General features: G+C 46.0%; 1 protein-coding gene across 1 annotated transcript; it reads right to left on the bottom strand.

Annotated features, from left to right (window-relative positions):
• Nucleotides 1–1309: 1309 nt before the first annotated feature.
• On the bottom strand, nucleotides 1310–19747 carry LOC119381890 (uncharacterized). The gene is made up of 3 exons (XM_037649672.1): nucleotides 18962–19747; nucleotides 1926–1970; nucleotides 1310–1366 (listed from the first exon to the last, which is right to left on the bottom strand). The coding sequence occupies exons 1-3, from the start codon at nucleotides 19745–19747 to the stop codon at nucleotides 1310–1312; spliced, it is 888 nt and encodes a 295-aa protein (XP_037505600.1).
• Nucleotides 19748–22983: the final 3236 nt, after the last annotated feature.

Below are 22983 nucleotides of genomic sequence, written 5' to 3'. Positions count from 1 at the left end.
GTACACAGAGAGAGAGAGAGAAATAAATAAATTTAGAGAAAGAATGGGAAGAAAGACAAAGAAACAGACACAAAAAAGAGATACAAGAAAGAAAGAGCGAGAAAGAAACAGAGGAAAAATGAAAGAGAAAAATAAAAAGAAACAACGCAGGCCGCCCAGCTCCGCACTTCCTTCCGGCTTGGCACCGCTAGTGCGAAGCTGCCTTAACTTTTTGTGTTCTGTTTAACTGCTTAACCAGGAAAAATTAAATAACCTCTCAAGCAAAGAAGGTGACAAAAAGATGCACTTAGTAAGTTCGAGATCGATCTGCAAAACGTCCTATTAGGTGGTTTTTAACTTTCTATCTATTGCGCATTAGTGTTTTTCTGCTTACTGCGATAGCCCGCATAATACAAAAACGTCACAGTTTCGCCGCAAGGACGAGGCAATGAATGCGATAGCAAGAAAAGCGGCCCGTGATGGAGGCGCTGCTACGCTGCAAAAACATCTGCCCCCCCCCCCCCCCCGGCAGCAACTACTGCGCCAGTAGACAGCGGAAGGGCAAGGTTCTGCCTGCGCAAATATTAGAAGAGGCGAGCGAGCTGGCCGACGACTTTTAAATGCGCCCGTTGCGCTCCTCGCGCCATCTCGCTGGTAATGAAGAAACGCTTATAAGCGCCCGCCGTCTCTGAGCCCTGCCAGCGGTAAAGGGTGTGTATATAACGCTCGCCGTTAGCAACCTCAAGGATCTGCGCGTTGTGGCGTAGTGGTTAGAACCACGCGCTGCGGAGAGGGAGGTCGCTGGTTCGATTCCGCGCTTCGGAAGCAGTTTTCTCAAATATTTTTCTTTGGAACTTTTGTGTATATATATATATATATATATATATATATATATATATATATATATATATACGGTGCATGACGGCGCCGGCAAAAACCAGCTGAGACTGTCCATACAATGGCTATCGCAATAAAAAAACACGTACCATGCACTCTATCGCGCCGTAATTTCAGTGCTCCCTAACGTTTCGTGTGCAAGAGGTTTAGCAGGGTGGGCTACCGAGGTGACTTGTGGCTGTGCGAGGATGCTGTGCGATGACACACCTTTTGCTTGGGGCAGCACGAGCGATAAACCGCTGGTCTGCTTATCGCTGTGGTGAGCCACTGCGATGGAAGCATATCGACAAGGAAGGGTCGCAGATATATTTGTACATACACTATATATGTCTGTCGTAGGTCAGTTCGGTTGTTGACTTCGCCGTCTCAGTGCAATTGTCGAATCGCTTGTTCGCGATTGACGGAGCAACGCTCGGCTTCAACAGCTCCGCTATTAAAAACGAGCCTGGTTCTGGTTGCGTGGTGCACTGCCGTACGAGCAGTTGCGAACCTGCGTTTGACACAACGGACATATTGCGTCCGCGTCTTCATGTCGGTGGGAGGTGACAAGTGCATTACCCAGCCTTGTCACAGGCGAAGGTATCGTACCTGCGAGAGTGTCTGCGGATTAGTTAAGCATTAGTCACCGCGATTTTATAACTGATTGTTACTTTTATGTTCTCTTGGTTCTTTGTTCATGTGAGGTGGTTTTTTCTGTTGTCTTTCTTTCGCGGTTCCTTGCTTATTCTGTCTTTTTAGCAATAAAGTTTTGGTTGCGGGTCAGTGTCTGTGTTTGTCGTTGTTTACTCGTGTTCGTTTTTCTTGCGATGTTTTGCGTTTGAGATGGGCGCGGTTCTTTATCAATTTAGATCCATGCCGTTTGACATCAAAGTAGCACCTGCGGTATTTACCCGACTATTGAGACGAGTAGTAGAAAGAATCTTGAACATCTATGACTATTTTGACGATGTGCTAATAGCTACAGAAGCCTTGGTAGAGCACATCACCACTCTCATCAAGTTTCTGCAACGTCTTAGATAAAGCCCTGAGGTAATGTTATTGGGACATACCGTCGGGAACCACTTCTCCGATTTAGACGTTGGAGAAGATTCAGGCTGCAAAGAGACAATAGACCAAGAACTTTGCTACTTGCTTGGATTAACCGGTTATTACCGGAATTTCGTACCGAATTACTCCGCTGTGGTAGCACCTCTAACGGAAATCACCAGGAAGCGAGGTCCTAATGAGGTAATCTGGGAAGAATGGCATGAACAAGCGTTTGAAATACTACAACGCCCCCGATATGGCAGCACGGTCACCGGGCTTACAAGAACCCTTCATCCTACGCGCATCTTCGTCCAGTGGTCGAGGTGTCTTATTAAAGCGTCTCGAAGGGGTGCTACATCCAGTAGCCAAGGCCAGTCTTAAACGAGAAGCACGCTACTCAAATATCGAAACAGAAGCTCTGGCTCTTGTGTGGGCAATTCAAAATTCCGTGATGACCTTTTCAGAAAAGCAATTCGTGTTGCAAAGTGACTATCAGCCTCTCGCATACTGAAACTCTTCGAAACATAAATAGCCGAATGCTCTACCGGAGCCTCTTACTTGCTGAGTGTAACTTCGTGGTTGAATACGTCAATGGCGCCGACAGCATAGCATAGGTGCCGACTGCCTCAGCCGCATTTGACTTCCCGACTGCTTATCATTTAGTTGCGGTGCAAAAGTTTTGTGGCTGAAGTAGGAGTTTATTTCAGGCAAAAAAGTACAGTGCCTAGGGGAGAAGCGAAAAGGGGAAAAAAGCCTGACAAGGCACCTGCCCCCTATAAACCCCGAAGCCCTACCAAAATGATACAATGCTCAGTGTTACAACCACTGTGGTCTAGTGGTTATGACACTCGAGTGCTGACCCGAAGGTCGCGGGATCGAATCCCAGCCGCGGCGGCTGCATTTTTGGTGGAGGCGAGAATGTTTGAGGCCCGTGTACTTATAATTAGGTGCACGTTAAAGAACCCCAGGTGGTCGAAATTTCCGGAGCCTTCCACTACGGCGTGGAATCCCCCATAATCATATCGGGGTTTTGGACGTTAAACCCCAGATATTATTATTAGCTCAGTGTTACGATTAACAATTAAAAAGATGCCTTAAAAAGGCAACATAAATGTTAGTTATTACATATGAGCCACAAGTGTTCATGGAAAACCAAACAGGTGACAGGACTAGCCCAGGCAATAACATCAAGAAATTAATATACGTGATTAACTATTGGCACAAAATTTAGAGAACATAACCAAACGTGAATGTGATTTCCATGAGTAACTGCTGGCATAAAGTTTAAAGAACACAAACAAAAAAAATCTTAGAGAGTACAAAACAATAATTATGTTTGTGTAGATAGTAGCGTATGTTTATTTCGAAAATGCAATATTAGCCGATATCCTCAATCAGAACAGCTACAAAAGGATCTTTTTTAAGAAAATATGAAATGTGATACGTTAGTTTCTGTGTGTCGTAATTTGTACGCGCTTTTTCTTTTCTATAAGCCTTATATTGCAGGTTGTCGAGGTGGTCACTCGGAAGATGCCTCTGAAAAATCCCCGAAGGATTAGATTGTTGCTGCTTATAAATAAATATTGCCTTTTTTTTTTCACGATGTTTATTATCGTTAGTGCTTCAGCGTTCTTAAAGAGAGGCGCAGTGTATAATGCCCCTTCTATTAATTGTATAGCTTGATTTTGTAAGACATGCATTTTATCTGTGGTTGCCTTTGTCGTATTCCCCAGTACAAGAAGGTAATAATGGAGATCCAAGTGAACAGTTGCGTAATATAGTTGTTTTTTAACGATAGAGGGAGCAGTTGTCGTCATTTGCAGATAATACCCGTACATCCTAAAAACTTGTACGGACATAAATGGCGTGTAAAGACCACTCTAAGTGTTATTGAAAAAATACCCCACGAAACATATGCGCTACAACACGATCATTGCTTGCCCTTAATACGTTATCATAGGTTTTCCTGTGATAGTCTGTTTGCGTGAACGGAATAAAACATATATCGTTTTCTTGGTTTTATTTCTAATCTATTAAAATTAAGCCAGTCAGATATCCCAGCCAAAGATTTGCTTGTCGATCAAAAAGATTGAGGGCGTTATCAGAGAACAATACTTCGGTGTCATCAGTGTGCAGAACTACGTCGGGTGTTAAGGGTGTGTTCAAGAAAAGCAGAGGCCCTTGAAGAGTTCTTGTGTATCAAGAAAAGGAGAGGCCCTAAGATTACCCCCTCCAAGAACGCCGCATGTGATGGTCAGATTTTCATTCAACTAAACAGACACCTGTGACCAATGTGTTTTTTTATGTTACTTGTTGTGTGTGTGCGTTTTCACCCCAAGAGCTTGTGAAAAGGTTACTTTTAAACAACTTTGTTGAGCAGGGGTAGATGGTGAGGAAAGGACGCAATATGCTGCTTATTACAATATTTTACCGTTCGTAAAACATGTCCTGTGGACTGACTGGGGTCTTCAGAGCTATAAGAAAACAGAAACCGGAAGCGAAAAAGAGCTCAGGGCAGGTGTCACGGAAGCTAAAAAAAAAAGCTAAAGGGATGCGTGGACAACGTGTTGCAAGGCCCCGATGTCGAGTCCACCCACAGAAATTTTATCTTCTCAGGTCTGGTCTGGCTCACTCATCTTTATGCCTTCACTGGGCAGTTTCAGCGAGTGCGCTGAAAGCTACGCAAGAAGGGGAATGACATGGGGGCAAGAGGATGAGTCCATTCGACAGCGCGCGTCATGACTTTCAGGGTGATCGCGAGCGCCCGCTCAGGCACGTGGCGGCACCCCGCGGTGGTCACGGTAACTGCGCAGCTCAGGCTGCTCAAATCAGCCAGGCGCCTTGGACGTGTGCATATGGCGCAGAAATTTAGTTATATCGCATCATTTATAGAGAGAAGAGGGAGCAATTTCTAGCTGACTTTGCTAATTAATTGTAAATTCTAGTTCACGTGCCGCGCTATAATGTTTGGCTCGCGTGTTCTCGGGAGCCTCGACTACCAATCAGCAGCGTTTTCTGACCATGCTCAAAAGGTGTTGCAGGGCCCCTTTAAGGCAGTGGTATGTGATCAGGGGACAAGTAATGTCACGCTTTCAAAGCAGTTAAACGCAATTCCAGATGATCGATTCTTGGAAGTGGGCGGTCACAAAGCTTATTTTCTTTTAACACGAAAGTGTTTTATGCCGGGGTCCACCAAGTACATCCGTCACGGATATGACGTTCATAAAATGGACGCCAACGGGTGAGAAAGAAAAAAAACCAAGAAAAAGACACCCCGCTGGGAATCGAACCCACGACGTTGCGGCCGCGACGGCAAGCGCCCGACGCACTACCGACTAAGCTAACTCGGGAAATGCTAGACGCGGCGCGAACGCGCCTTATATCTCTCACACATTCCCTTTCGCGGCGGGCGGACCGGGGCGGTGCCGCCGTCTGTGAGATGTCAAAAGAAGTAATGCTTCACGATCGCTAGCGCTTACTCCGAGATTGCACACGATATCGGAGGTCATGGTTAAAGCGTCTCGATACCAGAGCGGCCGCGCTGGCGTCGCCGAGGCACCCTTCGCGCAGTTACGTTCTTTGCCTTTGGCTTCGTGTTAGCGTGAGTCGGTGCGTCGGCTCATCGGAGTAGTGTAGCTTCCACGTGCACCAACGGGATTTCTCCGCCGCCGATTGCTTCAGTTGCGAGAGCAGCGACTAACAAAACTGCTGGAATATGCGTTGCAGAAAGGACGCGATTTCGACGGGCGAATGTCGTGCCTTGGTGGAGCGAGAGCAGCGCCTGCGAGACAGAGGCCAGCGGGACGCACGCGTTTGCGGCTCAGGCTACTACGTCCCGTGTTGCTGAAGCACAGTGTGTGTTATGTATGCATGAGCACAGGCGTCGGCTACCCATTACTAGAAAGCGCACACCATGTCGTTTCTCTCCTTAATTGACGACGCTTTGAAGAAGTGCATACCGGGTACCAGTGTTGATTATGAGCTTGTTGATATCGTCCTTACGCGGGATTCACGATTCGCTGTGTCCAAATATATGTTCACACCGTCAGCTACCACAACGGTTAATTCATGATCACAGGCGTTAGTCGTCGCGATAGAGACATGCTGTCAACGTGGGTGCATCCACATCAAACGGTGCTATAGCTGCGAAACACGAATAGACATTGTACAAGCTCTCATATATCACTACACAGTAAGCACTACTTCTGTGAAGACACGTTTCACTTTCGTGTTATACCGATTCCTATGACGGAGGGATCAGCCATGTTTTTTTTTTGACATCACACCTCATAAAGTGCCCCAGAACTAACTTGCGTGCCCCTCACAAACTTTTAATTTGCACATACACTATTGAATGGAAATACATTGTGGAAATATAGGGGAGCTGTGACTCAATCGGAATGAAATTGGCAAGGAAACTGACAGACAATCATATTTACAAGAGGTCTTTTAAACGTACGAGGGTTAAAGTTTGCGACTGAGGCACTGAACGAATCAGTGTCAGTGGCATTGACAGTCATGATTACTCTCGGGAAAATGGATGGGACTGCCACGTCTACAGCAGAGTTTATTGAAAGATTTGATAAAATATTTGACTGTCTAAACACCAAAAACATCACTAGCAGGTCTGGCAAGATGGACTTTGCTATCAGTGCTGACTCCGGCCATGTGGAGTTTTTGCAGGAAGCAGTCAAATGGATCAAATATTGGAGATTTGGCAGCCCCAGACAGCCTGACACAAATCGTCGCTGGCTTGTTATCATCCAGGCTGCCTTTTGTTTTTTGTGGGAAGACCTCTCCCAAAATTTTAGCTTCACTTTTCTCGTGACACGCCAGTTGCAGCAGGGCCATCCCGAGAATCTCTTTGGCACAGTGAGAAGAAGGCATGGCTGTAATGAACATCCAAACGTGTTTTGGATGTTCATTACAGCCATTTCGGTGTCACATATTTACTGGCAAAGGCAATGGATGATGGTTCTGCAGCAGGACCACCACTCATTGCTGTAGGGTCAGAGGTGCCATGTTCCTGCGACACATCAGGTGTTGACGTCGTAGACATCGAAAAGCACAACGCACTCTACTACTTTACGGGTAACCTCGTGCAGCAATTTCTTTAAAAAAATGTCCTGCCGAGTGTGTTTGCAGTCGTTTTTAGGACATGATGAGGAGGCATTAGTAGGCTTCCATCAGTTTATGGCCATGCTTCAGGCTCATGGTAAGCCGACTGTTTGCCGACCTGACACAGCCTTCCGAACATCTATTTGAGGCGATAAAGAGAAAAGAAAAATATCTAGAATACATTGGTGCCGTAGCTCATCTTCCTGTTGTGCTGGAGAAAAAGATCTGTGCGAAAGCGGTGTAACACCGGTTTCCTCCGGCAGTTTTATCGAGCGAGGCTGCTGTTTAAGGCATGTAAATCGAGTCCTACGAAAACAGCGGGAAAGCAGACCGTCAGCTAGAAAGAAACAGAAAAAGTTGCAAAATTAAGTTTTGGTCTACTGAATATGCGATAAAGTAAACAATTTCTCATTATTACATCGCTCCCGTCCTCATTCTTCATTCCTTATTTGGTCAAAAGCCTCATTATTAATGCAATGTCGTGGACTTTGGCTGAATCGTTAGTTTATTCTTGCCCTTCGCGTTTCTTTAGTGTGGGGTTTTTCCAGCATTTTTATTGGCTTGTCTTGCTGGATGTTGGACTAAATTAGTTGTTATCGCAACCGATCTTACGGTAATAAAATATAGAATATGCAGGAAATAACACAGTCATATTTTGTGTTTTTGTTTGCCATCAGCCATGGTAATTATTGCAGCCAAGGACGTGTCAGTGACGATGTTTCAAGTATTTTTTTTACATTCAATCGGTCGCGCTAACAGTTACATTTTGATGGCACTTTGTGCGTCCGAAAATGACCTGTCGGTGGCAGTTGTACTTGTCCGCCCATCCTATGATGCTGCGCTACAACACCATACTTATTGAAACACTGCAGTGGTGAATGTGAGGACTCAGTAATAATAAAGTTGGCAGATCACACGCGTTGTGGGAATCGGTTTCATGCGAAGCAGTCTGCGAGTTCCTCTGTGCTGTATTTTATGGCTTTGAGCAAAGAGTTACGAGGTGGATCGACGTGTTTTTGTAAGCGTAGTAGTTGTGTGCACATCGTGAGCTTACCAGGCACGTCGACAACACTGGCGTTTAAAAGGGAATTTATGGTGCGACATACGTCAGCATTGTCGAAACTAAGTGCACTTTACGGTGCGATGTTGTGAATATCATACGTAACCTTCGTTAGCATATTCCTCCGGGGTCGAGCAATCCCTGGTAGCACAAGATGTTGCTGCAACATTACAGCAACGTTTCGAATGTTGTGTTTTGGTGCACAACGTTGGACAACTTATGGTAATGTTGCTGCAACATTTACAACTCTTGAAACGTTGACATTTCTTTCCAGCAATGTTGATGAAACGTTATTTAACAATGCTAACGCAATGTCGGTAATAGACAACGCCGCAGCATTATCCGGTCAATGTAACTGCACCATTCACTGACAATATTCAAGCGGAACATCCAAACACTTGCCTATGCACTTAGCGAGAATCGCATGCAAGCAAGAAAACGCTGCAGGGTACGTTAAAACCGAAAGCTGTGCCTTTAAGCTGCGAAATGTGGTTCAAGATTTCTCTGCCACAATCGCAATATTTTCATTAAGCACAAGCACGTCGCATACACCTTTTTTCGTCTTTCAACTTTCGCGACTTGCCACAACTTGATGCAGTCATTAGCATGTATTGAAGCAGAAGCGATAAATGGACGAGAAAACTTCATCTGCGAAATTAATCACAGCAACGCGAGTTTATGCTGACTTCCCTGATTCTGGCTCGTGATACGGTAAACGATGGAACCGTATCTCGATGGTCGTCACTTTAGGATGAATGGTATGCAAAAAATTGCCACCACATTTTTTTGTGCATTATTGTAACCTGTTTTAGTACTTGCGAAATCAAAACAACCGTGTACAAGCTGTAGCACGGCCTCCGAGGTTCGTACTTGTTACTCGGAGATTTATTCGTTGACAACCAAGTAAAATATCTTCTGCGTATATGATAAAACATATTTCAAAACCTGTTTATTCTGCAATAAGTAGCCATAGGCAACGTCGTCATTTTTGTTATAAACTTACAGGCATTTTAGAGGCCATTTTTGTGCTGTTTGCATGCAGTGGAAGTTTGAGAAAACACCTACGGAGATGACGTGCGACGACGGTGCGGCCGACTATAAGAGCAAACTCGCTCAAGCAAACGAGAGCACCATAGACCATTATTTTCGGGCCTAGAAAATTTTATAAGCATACATACGCTTCAAGCATATTCTTACATTAAATATTATAGCGAACAAAGCTGCACAATCCCGCCGCCAGTACGCCCGCCGCGCAAAACTAGCAAAACCCCGTTATAATCACCTCTTTTGTACTGCACCTATTTAAGCGCACGCCATGCTGGCGCTTTCTCTCATTCTGTTCGAGTACGACCTTCGAGAAGATCTTACGCGATGGGTCCCTGCAGCACTGGGAAACGTGGTGAGTCCTTTTTTTGGTGTATTTTATTTGTCGAGCCTTGCATGCCATGTAGCTCGTGGAGGGTCGAGCTGTTCATCATACTCTGCGGATACGTAGTCATAAAATGAAATCGTGACCCGGTTCAAGGCAGTTAATAGTTAGGCTAAGCAGACACAACGGACACCGACGTCGTGCGGACACATTTGATTTCGCGCGCCGCGGTTTGATACTTAGAAAACCCGAAATGGAGGCATGAACGTGCCAAGGAAAAGCTCATCATCATCATCATCATCAGCCTGTCTACGCCCACTGCAGGGCAAAGGCCTCTCCCATGTTCCGCCAATCAACCCGGTCCTGTGCTTTCTGCTGCCACGTTATACCTGCAAACTTCTTAATCTCATCTACCCACCTAATTTTCTGTCTCCCCCTCACGCGTTTGCCATCTCTTGGAATCCAGTCAGGTACCCTTAATGACCACCGGTTATCCTGCCGACGTGCTACGTGCCCGGCCCATATCCATTTCTTCTTCTTGATTTCAACTATGATGTCCTTAACCCCCGTTTGTTCCCTGACCCACTCTGCTCTCTTCCTGTCTCTTAAGGTTACACCTATCATTTTCCTTTCCATTGCTCGCTGCGTCGTCCTCTATTTAAGTTGAACCCTCTTTGTAAGTCTCCAGGTTTCTGCTCCGTAGGTAAGTACCGGTAAGATGCAGCTGTTATATACCTTCCTCTTGAGGGATAGTGGTAGATTACCATTCATGATTTGATAATGCTTGCCGAATGAGCCCCAACCCATCCTTATTCTTCTAGTTATTTCACTCTCATGGTTCGGCTCCGCGGTTACTACCTGTCCTAAGTAGACGTACTCCTTTACAACTTCCAGTGTCTCGCCACCTATCGCAAAGCGCTGTTCTCTGCCAAGATTGTTCCACATTACTTTAGTTTTATGCATATTAATTTTCAGACCTACTCTTCTACTTTCCGTATCCAGTTCAGTAATCATGAGCTGTAATTCGTCACCCGCGTTACTCATCAATGCAATGTCATCAGCGAATCGTAGGTTACTGAGATACTCTCCATTAACTCTTATCCCTAACTCTTCCCAATCTAGGGCCCTGAAAACCTCCTGTAAACACGCGGTGAATAACATTGGAGAGATCGTGTCTCCCTGCCGTACGCCCTTCTTTATTGGGATTCTGTTGCTTTCTTTATGGAGGACTATAGTGGCTGTGGATCCGCTGTAGATTTCTTCCATTATGTTTATATAGGCTTCGTCGATGCCCTGATTCCGCAGTGCCTGCATGACTGCTGATGTCTCCACCGAATCAAATGCCTTCTCGTAATCTATGAAGGCCATGTATAGGGGTTGGTTGCATTCCGCGCATTTCTCTATCACCTGATTGATAGTATGAATATGGTCTATTGTTGAGAATCCTGTACGAAATCCTGCCTGGTCTCTTTGTTGATTGAACTCTAATGTCGTGTTAATTCTGTTAGCAATTACTTTTGTAAATAGCTTGTAGACAACGGACAGTAAGCTTATGGGCCTGTAATTTTTCAGATCCTTGACGTCCCCTTTCTTATGGATCAAGATGATGTTGGCATTCTTCCAAGATTCTGGTATCCTCCCCGTCGAGAGGCACTTCGTATACAGGGTGGCCAGTTTCTCTAACATAATCTCTCCACCATCTTTCAACAGGTCTGATGTTACCTGATCCTCACCAGCTGCTTTGCCTCTTTGCATTCCCTTTAGGGCTTTCTTTACTTCTATCAATATTGGTGGGATGTCAGATTCCTCTGCGCTATTACTCCTTCTTACGTTATCATCCTGAATGCCTCGGCTGCTGTACAGATCTCTGTAGAACTCTTCCGCTACCTCAACTATTCTATCCATATTGTTTGTGACCTTTCCTTCCTTGTCCCTTAATGCATACATCTGATTTTTGCCTATGCGCAGTTTTGTCTTCACAGCTTTGAGGCTTCTTCCGTTCTTTAAAGCATGCTCAATTCTCTCCATATTATACTTTCTTATGTCGGATACTTTACGCCTATTGATTAACTTCGAAAGCTCCGCCAGCTCTATTTTGTCTGTTGCATTTGAGGCTTTCATAGCTTGACGTTTCTTAATGAGTTTTTTCGTCTCTTGGGATAGTTTACCAGTATACTGTCTAACGACTGTACCCCCGACTTCCACTGCACACTCCTTGATGATACTAGTCAGATTATCATTTATTGCATCAACGCTAAGGTCGGTTTCCTCGGTTAAAGCCGCGTACCTATTCTGAAGTGAAACTCTGAATTCCTGAACTTTCCCTCTCAGAGCTAGTTCATTAATCGGCTTCTTGCGTATCAGTTTCTGCCGTTCCTTCCTCACGTCAAGTTGAAATCTAGATCTTACCATTCTATGGTCACTGCATCGTATCTTGTTAACTACTTCCACATCCTGTACAATGCCCGGGTGGCCGCACATTATGAAGTCTACTTCATTTTGAGTTTCGCCATTAGGACTCCTCCACGTCCACTTACGAGTAGCCCGTTTTCTGTAGAAGATGCGTAAATTATTGCGTTCTGCAAACTCTACTAGTAACTCCCCTCTGGCGTTTCTAGAGCCGATGCCATATTCCCCAACTGCATGATCTCCAGCCTGCGTCTTGCCTACATTTGCATTGAAGTCACGCCATCAGTACAGTATACTGTGTCTTTACCGTACTCATTGCTGATTCTACGTCTTCGTAGAAGCGTTCAACTATTTGATCATCATGGCTGGATGTAGGCGCGTAGGCCTGTACCACCTTCATCTTGTACCTCTTATTAAACTTAATTACGATACATATCACCCTCTCATTAATGCTATAGTATTCCTCTATATTGCCAGCTATATCTTTATGAATAAGGAACCCCACTCCTAGTTCTCTTCTGTCAGCTAAGCCACGATAGCATAGGACGTGTCCGTTCTTCAGCACTGTATAAGCCTGGCCTCCTAACCTCACTGAGCCCTATTACATCCCAATTAACACCCTCTAATTCCTCGAATAGTACAGCTAGACTCGCCTCACTAGATAAAGTTCTAGCGTTATACGTAGCCAAATTCAGATTTCAATGGCGGCCTGTCCGTACCCAGAGATTCTTAGCACCCTCTGCTGCGTCGCAGGTCTGACCGCCGCCTTGGTCAGTTGCTTCGCAGCCGCTGGGGACTGAGGAAAAGCTCAGTAGTTATTAAGTCAGTGCAGCTGCCGCTGTAGCGTTCCCTATCGAATTTACAAGCCTAATTATTTTATTTATAATAAATTATGTAATAACACCACATATAACCCAGTGCGCTACCATGTGCGTTGCGGTTCGTTCACCTGACACCTGCTTGTATACCACGTGTTAACGCAGCGCCGCAGCACCTTTGTTGTGTAGTGTTCTGTGATTGTGCTCCGTTGGCGGCGTCGTGGTGGCGTGTCTCTTGTGCAAATATGAAGAGGTCAAGGGTAAAAAGTTAGATTGGTGAAGTTTCATCTCGTCAGAGACGGCGGCGGATTGTCGAAAATGTACAAAACGAGCTCGAAGCTATCCTGGATGATGCATCCGATTGTTCCAGTCACAGCGGCAGTGATGGATTGGACCTTAACACTTCTGCACTTGCGGCTACTACAGCAGGCCGCTGATTATTCGGCCCGCATTCCGTGCGCCAGTGATAGTTCTGACTGTCGCCTTCCCAGCGGAGAACCATGTGGAGAAGAGCACAATTTGGTGTCACCTAGTGCAGTTTGCGGCGAAAGCTCTTTGGCGGATGCAGGTACTGAGGATAGCGAGGCCCCTGAGGACAGTCTTCGTGTGAAATTGCAGCACTGGGCGCTAGAAACAAGAATACCTGCCGCTCACCTCAGCTCCCTCTTGAAGATCCTCAAGCCTCACCACCAAAAATTGCCTATAGATGCAAGAACTTTGCTGAAAACCCCAAGAGAGACTTCAATAGTTCCGATGGATGGTGGCTCTTATTATTATTTTGGATTGTGTTCTGCTCTTCGGGATCACATAGCCAGAAATGTCCCCGACATGTGCAACACTTTGTCGCTGCTGGTAAATGTAGACGGGCTTCCCATTTCAAGAAGCTCGAGACGGCAGTTCTGGCCAATACTTGTGAGTGTGAAGGAAAGTACTGTTTCCACACCTTTCATTGTTGCTCTTTATGAAGGAGACACAAAGCCCCAGAATTTGACCACTTATATGGTTGACTTCATTGAGGAGATGAAAGTACTTCTTAGGGAAGGTATCACCTACAATGATCATTTTTTTCAGAGTTCAGCTCAGTGCATTCATATGTGACGCACCTGCAAGGGCATTTATTAAATGTATTAAGGGCCACACTGCCTACTACGGATGCGAGAAATGTACTCAGAAAGGTGCTTACTCGAGTGCCTACAACAAGGTTATTTTCCCGGATTGTACAAGTCCCCTGCGAACTGATGACAGCTTTAGGCTGATAGAACAACGTGCACACCACCATGGGGAATCGCCTTTGCTGTGTCTACGCATAGGGTTAGTGAGCCACTTTCCATTGGACTATATGCACCTTGTTTGTTTAGGTGTGATGCGAAAACTTCTAGTGAATTATTCCACGCAAAGTTGCGATCCTCTTCCAAAGTGACCATTTCTTCAAGCCTTGTGCATTTTGATGAACATGTTCCTTCTGAAATGAAGCGGCGACCAAGAGCTCTTCTATTTCTAGAACAGTGGAAGGCTGTAGAGTTCAGAAACTTCCTCTTGTATTATGGGCCTGTTGTTTTGAAAGGGAACATGGACAGCAGGTTTTTCAACCATTTCATGAAGCTAAACGTTGCCATAACAATTCTTGCCAGTGAGAAATTTTCAGCTTCTCATGTCAACACTGCAGTGTCTCCTAAGGGAGTTTGTTGCTGAAGCAGGTCAGCTTTATGGAAATGGGATTTATGTATACAATGTTCATTTCTTGCTCCACGTAGCTGACGATGTCCGATCCTTTGGACCGCTCGATGCATATTCTGCATTCAGATTTGAAAATTACCTTCATGAGGTAAAAACACTGCTGAAGACTCATGCACGAGCTCTGCAGCAAATTGTGCAACGACTAAAGGAGAAAGAAGCGGGCCCTCAAGCAGTGCACTCCTTTTCGGCACCTGAATATAAGCTCTCTGGACAACACTATGATGGTCCAGTTCCCTCAGGATTTAGGGGCCACCAGTATTCTACGCTTGAAATTGGGGATACTATTTTCACTGCTAAGAAGAAAGACAACTGTGCTAAATTGAGAGATGGCCACATTGTCCAAATAGCCAATATTATAAGCTCCGATGAGGGAGTTGGCATATGTTGTCGTTATTTCAAAACGCTGGATGGCCTTTACCATCAGCCTTTTGTATCTAAGACTTTGAACATTTTGAAAGCTTCACAGCTTTCAGCAGATTTTTCTATGTGGAGTACAAATGACATTGAACACAAGTGTGTGTGCCTACCATACGGATCAACGACATATGCAGTTTTTCCTCTCCTGCATACATACAAGTAGTGAAACAGTCCGTTTATAGTGCATCAGTTTTGTTTTCTGTAATGTAATTTTTGCTGTTTGTTGTTTATGTGAGCAACTTGCGCTTTGCTTCAGGCTAAATTTTGCGAACCAGTAAAAGGGGGGGGGGGGGCTGGTGGGCTGCATTTTGAATTTGTGCAGCATGTAAACTAGCAGAGCTGCTGAGATAGGTTTCCTCTGATCTTTTCAAGTATTATTGATTCAGAGTCACTGACTACTTCTAAAAAGGCAGAAGTTCAGATTAAAATGGCAGCTTGAAGAGATGAAAATTCATACACGCACTAAGGAAAGCAGTTGCAGCCTTGAAGAAATGTCCGCTTTTCGAAACGTCTGCTCCAGCGACACCCCGTGTCTATGAATTTCCATCTGACTACTTCTAGTAACACCATGAAAGACAGTCGGATCTATATAGTAAAAGCTCATTAAGCTCTCCTGTTCAGTTTACTCGTGCAGCCTGAAGAGTGTCATTCAGTCGTAACGTGAATGGACAATGTCTGTCTCGCTTGCCCCGTAGTCTTTGTTCTGTCGTGTCCGCTCTATAAGCCGAGCGGTACGATGCGCTTGAAAGACAGACGCCACTCCGATGTCACTACCTAAAAGAAAGCCCCGTGTTTATTCAACAACCGCTTTTTATCACTTTACACCAGTGACGTCATAAGGCTGCACACTAGTGCTTGGCCCGGACAGAGATAACGATAACCACTACATCTTTCCTTTTTTTTCTAAAGGAAGTGTTGCAACACAAAGCAAACAAAAATAAACCAGTACCAATGGCAACAGCACAGAACAACCGTATGCAGGTCTCAACTGTAGCCGTATCGCTGTGGTGGTCGAATTTCTCGACCATAGCGTGTGACATAACGACTAGGTCTCCCGCTATCCAAAGAAGCCGCCGGTGATGAATTGAGCGCAGAATGCCGTGCTGAGGACCTGAGTTCCTCGGATTGCCCTGCAGCGTTCAGAGTCGCGGGAAAGTCATAAGGCGGGTCATGCGCGCAGGTTCTATCGCTGTATCTAACCAATGCCCTTCTGTTTCTGTCTAACTCGATCCCGTCGTCTGTCCGCACCCGATACGACCGAGGCCGTTGGGCTGGACTGAGCACCGTTGCTGGAATTTCGCTGTCTTTTACCCATACTCGATTTCCAGGGACAAGTTGTGGTAACCGAGTTACAGCATGACGACGGTCGTAGTCGAGCCTTTGCTTATTCCGAAACGTCTTGTCCTTGTGTCGGAGGCTTCTAAGACTGCTCGCCTTTGATGATACAAGTTTTTTCGAGTGTACGGGGAGCGTGGAGCGTAACCGCCTGTAACCGCCTGGGCTGGACAAGTACCCAAGGGACCTGGGGAATCCCTCTAAGCTAGGAGGGCCAGGTAAGGGTCAAGCGATTTTTCCAACAACCGTTTTACTGTCTGCACAGTACGTTCGGCTGCTCCATTTGACTGCGGGTACCTGGAACTGGATGTGACGTGACGGAAGCCATAACTTGCTGCGAAGAGCGCGAATTCTGCAGACACGAATTGAGGACCGTTGTCTGTTACGACCAGTTCTGGAATCCCGTGCCTAGCAAATATGCTCTTGATTTGTACGATAACCGCCGCTGAGGTCGTGGAAGATAATAGGGCGAGCTCCGGATATCGCGAAAAATAGTCTACGGCCACAAGGTACGTTCTTCCATGCAAATGGAAAAGATCAGCTCCAATCTTCAACCAAGGCAAGCTAGGAGACTCGGACGGCATCATGGGCTCGGGTTTTTGCACGCGCAGCCTCGCGCACTCTCGACAACTGTTTACCAGAGCTCCTAGCTCGGCGCTGAGACCGGGCCACCACACAGATTCTCGGGCCCTTGCACGACATTTCACAATGCCCTGGTGACCCTCATGCAATGAACAAAGTATTTCACTCCTTACTTTCTGAGGCACGAGGAGGCGAGACCCATGTAGGAGCACACCGTCACATATTGTAAGGTTTGCTCTCTCCGACCAATAAGGGCTCAGCCAACTGCTCACTTTATCACGACACGGCCAGCCCTCCCTGCAATACAACTGAAGTTGTCGGCAGGTTTCGTCTTGTTCTTGCGCCAAGCTCATTCTGTTCCAGTGTGCCGAAAACTTCAGTTCGCTGACACAGCCTTGTGCATGGCTCGATACTTCGCTGCAATCTAGCTCGCCCTTCTCTACATCTGTTTCCGCGCAATGTGCCCGAGAAAGGGCGTCGGCGGTGCCAATCTGCTTTCCTGGGACATATGAGATTGAATATCGAAATCGCATGAGCCTCAACCGGAATCTGTATTTTAGGGGGAAGCGCATCAATGGGCGACTGTCCGAGTAGCGATACAAGTGGTTTGTGGTCGGTCTCAAATTGAAATTCCAGACCTATCAAGAAACCTTCCAGCCGTTCCGCCGCCCACGTCAGTGCAAGCGCTTCTTTTTCTGTTTGCGCGTACCGTTGTTCCGTTGGTGTTAATGAACGTGAGTGATATGCAACCGGCCGCCTTTCGCCATCTGACTGCACTTGCATGAGTACACAGCCGAGACCGAATAACGACGCGTCGGCGGACACAATAGTGCGCAGCTTAGGGTCGAATTTCGCAACGCATTGCGTAGAGGTGACCAATTGCTTCAGACACTCGAACGATTTTTTCTGAGGCGGGCCCCAGTGCCACTTACGGTCTTTCACGAGAAGACTATGGAGCGGTGCCGCCACGTCAGCAAGATTGCCCACAAACCTTGCCAGATAGTTTATCATGCCCAAAAACCTGCGGACATCAGCAACACTAGGAGGCGTAGGCATTTCGTTTATGGCTCGTACTTTCTTAGGATCCGGCCTAATTCCGGAGGCACTAACCACGTAACCTAAAAACGCCACCGTAGTGACACAAAAAGAACATTTCGCCCGATTGAGTATCACCCCGGCTGCAACCAACGTTTTGAGCACTGCGTGCAACCGTTCATCATGTTCATGCTTCGTAGCTCCATAAACCAGAACGTCGTCCATTAAGTTCACCACCCCTTGGAGGCCATCTAAGATTTCCGCCATTCTCTTTTGAAAATACTCCGGAGCCGAGGTGATACCAAATGGCATTCGCTGGAAGCAGTACCTACCAAACGGTGTGATAAAAGTTGTGAGCTCTTGACTTTCTTTTGCCAAGTTAACGTGGTGAAACCCTGAATTGGCATCCAATTTTGAAAAGTATGTAGCTCCCGCCAATTGCCCAAGGGCGTCATCTACGGTAGGCAAGACAAATCGTTCGCGCAGGGCGCTCTTGTTCAGCTGGGTTAGATCCACGCAGAGTCGAACTTCCCCTGATGGTTTGACCACGGGAACCATTCCTGCACGCCATTTAGTCGGACCGTCTACCTTCCGAATGACGTTGCTTTTGACCATTTTGGCCAACTCTACTTTGATAGAGTTCTTTAACGGAATGGGTATCCGCCGTGGTGCAAAAATTGCAAAGGAAACCATTCCTTGTTTCATGCGAATGGTGCATTCCCCAGACATCGTGCCCAAACCAGAGATCAGCTGCGGATACATGCACTCGTACTGTTTATCTTCAACCACATCAAGAAATTTGACCACACCAAGAGCTTTGATAGCTGGAAGCCCTAACAGAACACACTGCAGTGACTCTACAACGTACAATGTTTGTCGCGTCGTTTTGCCTTTCCACATGATATCTGCTGAAAAACAACCATTAACTTCGAGACGCCGGTTTGCAGCACTTCTCAGCACAGCGTGCGACTTGTCTATACAAGACGGTATGCCGGGGAAATCGGGCGGAACAACCGTAACTTCCGCTCCTGAATCAATTTTCGCACTTACGCGTACACCGTTGATAGACACTTCCGCGTATCGGGCATTTGATCCGTTAAGTGTCCCAACAAAAAAGTTCTCTACGTCACCTTCTAGCACAGACACGCCCACCTGATTTTCGGTTCTCTTGTGGCATACTCTGGCGAAATGTCCCTTGATTCCGCAGTGGTCACACCGTGCTGAACGTGCCGGGCACTCGGCTCTCGCGTGGCTCGAACGTCCGCAGAACTGGCACCCTTGCCGTCGCTGCTTCCCCTGCGACCAACGCTGGAGCGACTGCCGTTGCTGTCCTGTTGTTCGGTCCTCCCATGTGCCGGGCAATGTGCTCGATGTTCGATGGACCATGCCAAGTTCACCTGTTGTCGCCTTGTTGCTGACGGCCCGGAGTTCCAGTTGCTGCCGGTGAACTGTTTCCTTGGGTCTGGCCTTTGCAAGAGCAGTCGCCAGCGTAAGGGTAGAATCCACCTGGAGTGCTTCTGACAGTTGTGCGTCTTCGAGGCCAACAACAAATCTGTCGCGGATCATTCGCTCTCGGAATCGAGCAAATTCGCAGCGGTCGGCAAGCTCGTGCAGGGCGGTCACAAAGTTGTCCGCACTTTCTCCGGGTTCTTGTTTACGGCGATGGAAATTTGCGCTTTCGTAGACTATATTCTTCGTGGCCACAAAGTGGGCGTCAAACTTTTTTTTCACTGTCTCGTAGCATCGAGACTCCTCTTCGGTAAGGCCAAAAGTTTGAAAAATATTCCTGGCCTGCCTACCCATGGTGTACAAAAGCGTTCGCACCTGGGATTCCTCCGTTCTCTCGTTGATTTCCGACGCATAGCGGTAATCATCGAATGACATGATCCATTCTGGCCATTCGGAAGTCTGGTAGAAGTTGAACGGCGTCGGTGGTGGGATGCCAGCCGCTGGCGAGGCTGCCATCGTGCAGGCCGAACACAGGGTGAGGGCCGCAATAGCAACTAGGAATGGGAGGCCCATCCCACTTCCGACACCATGTCGTGTCCGCTCTAAGCCGAGCGGTACGATGCGCTTGAAAGACAGACGCCACTCCGATGTCACTACCTAAAAGAAAGCCCCGTGTTTATTCAACAGCCGCTTTTTATCACTTTACACCATTGACGTCATAAGGCTGCACACTAGTGCTTGGCCCCAACAGAGATAACGATAACACTACACGTTCCTTTGTCGTCCTTCCATTCGCGCTGTTACTTTCTTTGTTCTAATTATGAACCAACTAGCCCTCATCAACTTGTTACTCTTGCATTCCATTTTGGCTAGCATTAATTCTTTCTCCAGTGAACGGGCAGCCTGCATGGCATAAACGACATAAAAAAGCATCACTTTTAGTACCTTTGCTTTAAAAGAGCATTCAGGGTTGATTTTGCTTAATAGACTGCCAAATGCATATTCATGCATTTGGCAGTCTATGAAATCTTCAAAACTATTCCTCCGCAATAGCGGAAAACAACATATTTCTTTCACACTAGTGACGAAAAATACCGCAGTAAGAGGTTGGCTTAATTTGCTTCATCCTGAAAACAAGCACTTGCGAAACCTTGCAAGATTTCTTTGGCCTCTGATGTATTCAACACTTCAGCCAACATATGCAAGAACTGTATCTTTATATTTTATGCAGCCATGACTTGTGGCTTCATCAGCAAAATATTGTGTTCTAGAATGCGTGTATTTGTCAGTGTCTGTTGCAAGCATTGTTTTGATTGCATGTTTCTTTTTTGCATATTCCCTTCGGGTGCAAATTGTGATATTGTCTGCAAATGTGTCAAATTCACGCAACAATATTCAAAGGCACTTAATGTTACATTCCAAGAAAGACAATGGTGTAATATATTTTTTGTGAGCTTCAGTAATTATTGTAAGTGGTATGTGCTTAAATATGTAATTCCTTTGCCAGCAGTCATGTTCCATTGTTACATTAAAAGAATGAAGTCATAGGCTAAAAATACACGAGCAATTTGCTTTTCATTGTGTTCATTTCGAGCAAAGAAATACTTTTGGTGATGGGCTGAGAACGATCCACCTCAAATGAGCCGTCAAACATCGTACTGTCTTCGCCCGCCAGAGTGATAGGCTACAGTCGTATGCAGCACATTGAGGTTAAGGTAAGACGCATTGTAGAAGGTTCAATTCAGCCTATGCAGGATTTGTCTTGCTCTTTTCGCGCCACTAGTTGAAAAAACTGACAAGAAACAACCCTCATTTACTTATGTGTACGTTACGTCTCAAGGACATATAGTTCTTACCATTATCATGGCTTGTGTGGTTTGTGCTTACATGTTTCCCTCTTTTCAGCACACAAAAGATTTTGTGTTGTTGCATTTGAAGAAAACGAGGACGTGTCTGTCGTACCATCACTCTGGCTTCTGAGCAGTCGCTCAACACTTTAGCCCACTTTATAAAAATTCTGCAAAGGTGCCAATGGCCATCAAGAACTGCGAAGTTCCAACAACTGCTTGGACTGAACACCGCTGCCGTGTGCTGTACGAGTGTGGTAAGCTGCATCTTCATAGAATTTTGTTTCCACTGTAATGTTGACGATGCATCCGAGGTGCTTGTTAATGCTGTATTTTTGTTTTTCTTGTTCATTTGTTTTTACAGAAACTTATGATGTGGCACGAGAAAAGGAGCAGCTGGCTGCCTTTACTTCTGACTTGGCAAGTGGAGGCGATGACATCGGTCAGTACGGGAGGCGGCAGAGACGACGGCGGCGTAGAGCACGTTTGATTTCTTCGGATGAAGAAAGTGTGTCGAATGGTGTATAGATGATTGTCCACAGGGTTCAGATCAAACTGTTGCACCAAACCTGCATCAGCCACCAGCAGTCGTTCCTCGTCCAGAGCCTTTAGTTGCATCAAATGGCAATAGTTGTCGCAATGACATGGCGTCGCCAATTTCTTTGGAGAATGCTGCCTTGTCAGCGACACCAACAAGAAGTGCAACTTCAGGAGGCGGGGAACCTCACAAATCTAGTAAGTTTAAATAGTACTGACAGCCTTTCATATAAAGTATGAAACATTGTTTTTTTTTTAACAGCAGTCTTGGCAAAATTGCTAAGAATAATAGAAGAAATGAGAGCCGAGATATCGGCCCAAGGAGACATCTTAAGGAGGCTGAAAATGGCAGCTTCGCTGCGTGGGCATGATCGTGCCAGACCTGTTGACAGCAGCACCTTTGACATGCTGCCACTGACGTCCCACGAAAGCCTGCAGGAACTTGAGAAGCGACTGTCGACAGCCGAGGGGAAAGCCAACTTTGTAAGTTATTTCTTATGTTGATTTTTGCGTACCAGTGTGTGCCGTCATGTACGAAAAAAAAAAGATGTGGTTAGCTGAAGACGTAACAATATTGACCCTACTAGATTAGTGGCTGTCAGATTGGCAGCATTGCTGGCATAGAAGTACTATGTCACAGGGGCTCCTCATGACCCCTTCTAGCTGTTTTGTCTTGCCGAGGGGGTCGTAGTCGGTGTTGAATAGTCACTCCTGCGCTAAAGAAGGTGATAGACCTCTTGCGTATAGTGAGCTCGATCTACATCAATAGTTAAATGGAGTAATTTTTTCTGCAACTACAGCTTCTTGCAAACTATGGCTTTTGGAGTTGCAGAAATAGTCGCAGTCTCCTCGGCAACGACTTTTTACAAGAATGTTTTTGTTGCATATTACATTCATAACACACATTCTTTTCCAAGCCCCTTACTTGAGTGGACTTATTCTGCACCAATGCTTCACAAATCATTGCAAAAAAGAAAAACGCCAGGCCTGCGCGGAAAGCGCAGCACAGTCACAGCGAAAGCTGGAAGAGCGGCATTTCTAGAGCCTGTTGTAAATTCTCTTGGGGCTACTCATACAAGTACGCTAGCAAGGTATCCACTACGCTACAAATCACAATATTTGTGAAGTTGGTAAGCATCTAAAACGCCATTATTCGTCATTGTGCGCAGAAGCGAAGTTCCAGCTACACATATGTAAGGCATTATGCGCACTTTGTTTACGTGACGACTGATGACGATGAAGAATTGTGGCTCAGCCCTTGTAATGGGTTGGAAGCTTTAAACGGCTGACAAGTTACGTAATTCGCATTATGTGACGCCCGGTCGCTATTTCACTCTCCCACCATGCAATATAACATACGTTGACGTG

The sequence above is a fragment of the Rhipicephalus sanguineus genome, chromosome 1 (genome assembly GCF_013339695.2).
Source record: "Rhipicephalus sanguineus isolate Rsan-2018 chromosome 1, BIME_Rsan_1.4, whole genome shotgun sequence".
NCBI classification, from domain to species: Eukaryota; Metazoa; Arthropoda; class Arachnida; order Ixodida; family Ixodidae; genus Rhipicephalus; species Rhipicephalus sanguineus.
Note: the sequence above shows the minus strand (reverse complement) of the source record. Positions and strands in the feature narration are given on the sequence as shown.

What these genes read in the sequence shown, in the direction of transcription:
- LOC119381890 (XM_037649672.1), bottom strand. Translation starts at nt 19,747, where the DNA reads ATGGCAGCCTCGCCAGCGGCTGGCATCCCACCACCGACGCCGTTCAAC. An exon ending in TCAAGGGACATTTCGCCAGA is followed by an intron (nt 1,971 to 18,961) that starts GTATGCCACAAG and finishes GTCTCTTTGCAG; the next exon opens with CCTGAATCTTCTCCAACGTC. An exon ending in CGGAGAAGTGGTTCCCGACG is followed by an intron (nt 1,367 to 1,925) that starts GTATGTCCCAAT and finishes TGTCAAACGCAG; the next exon opens with GTTCGCAACTGCTCGTACGG.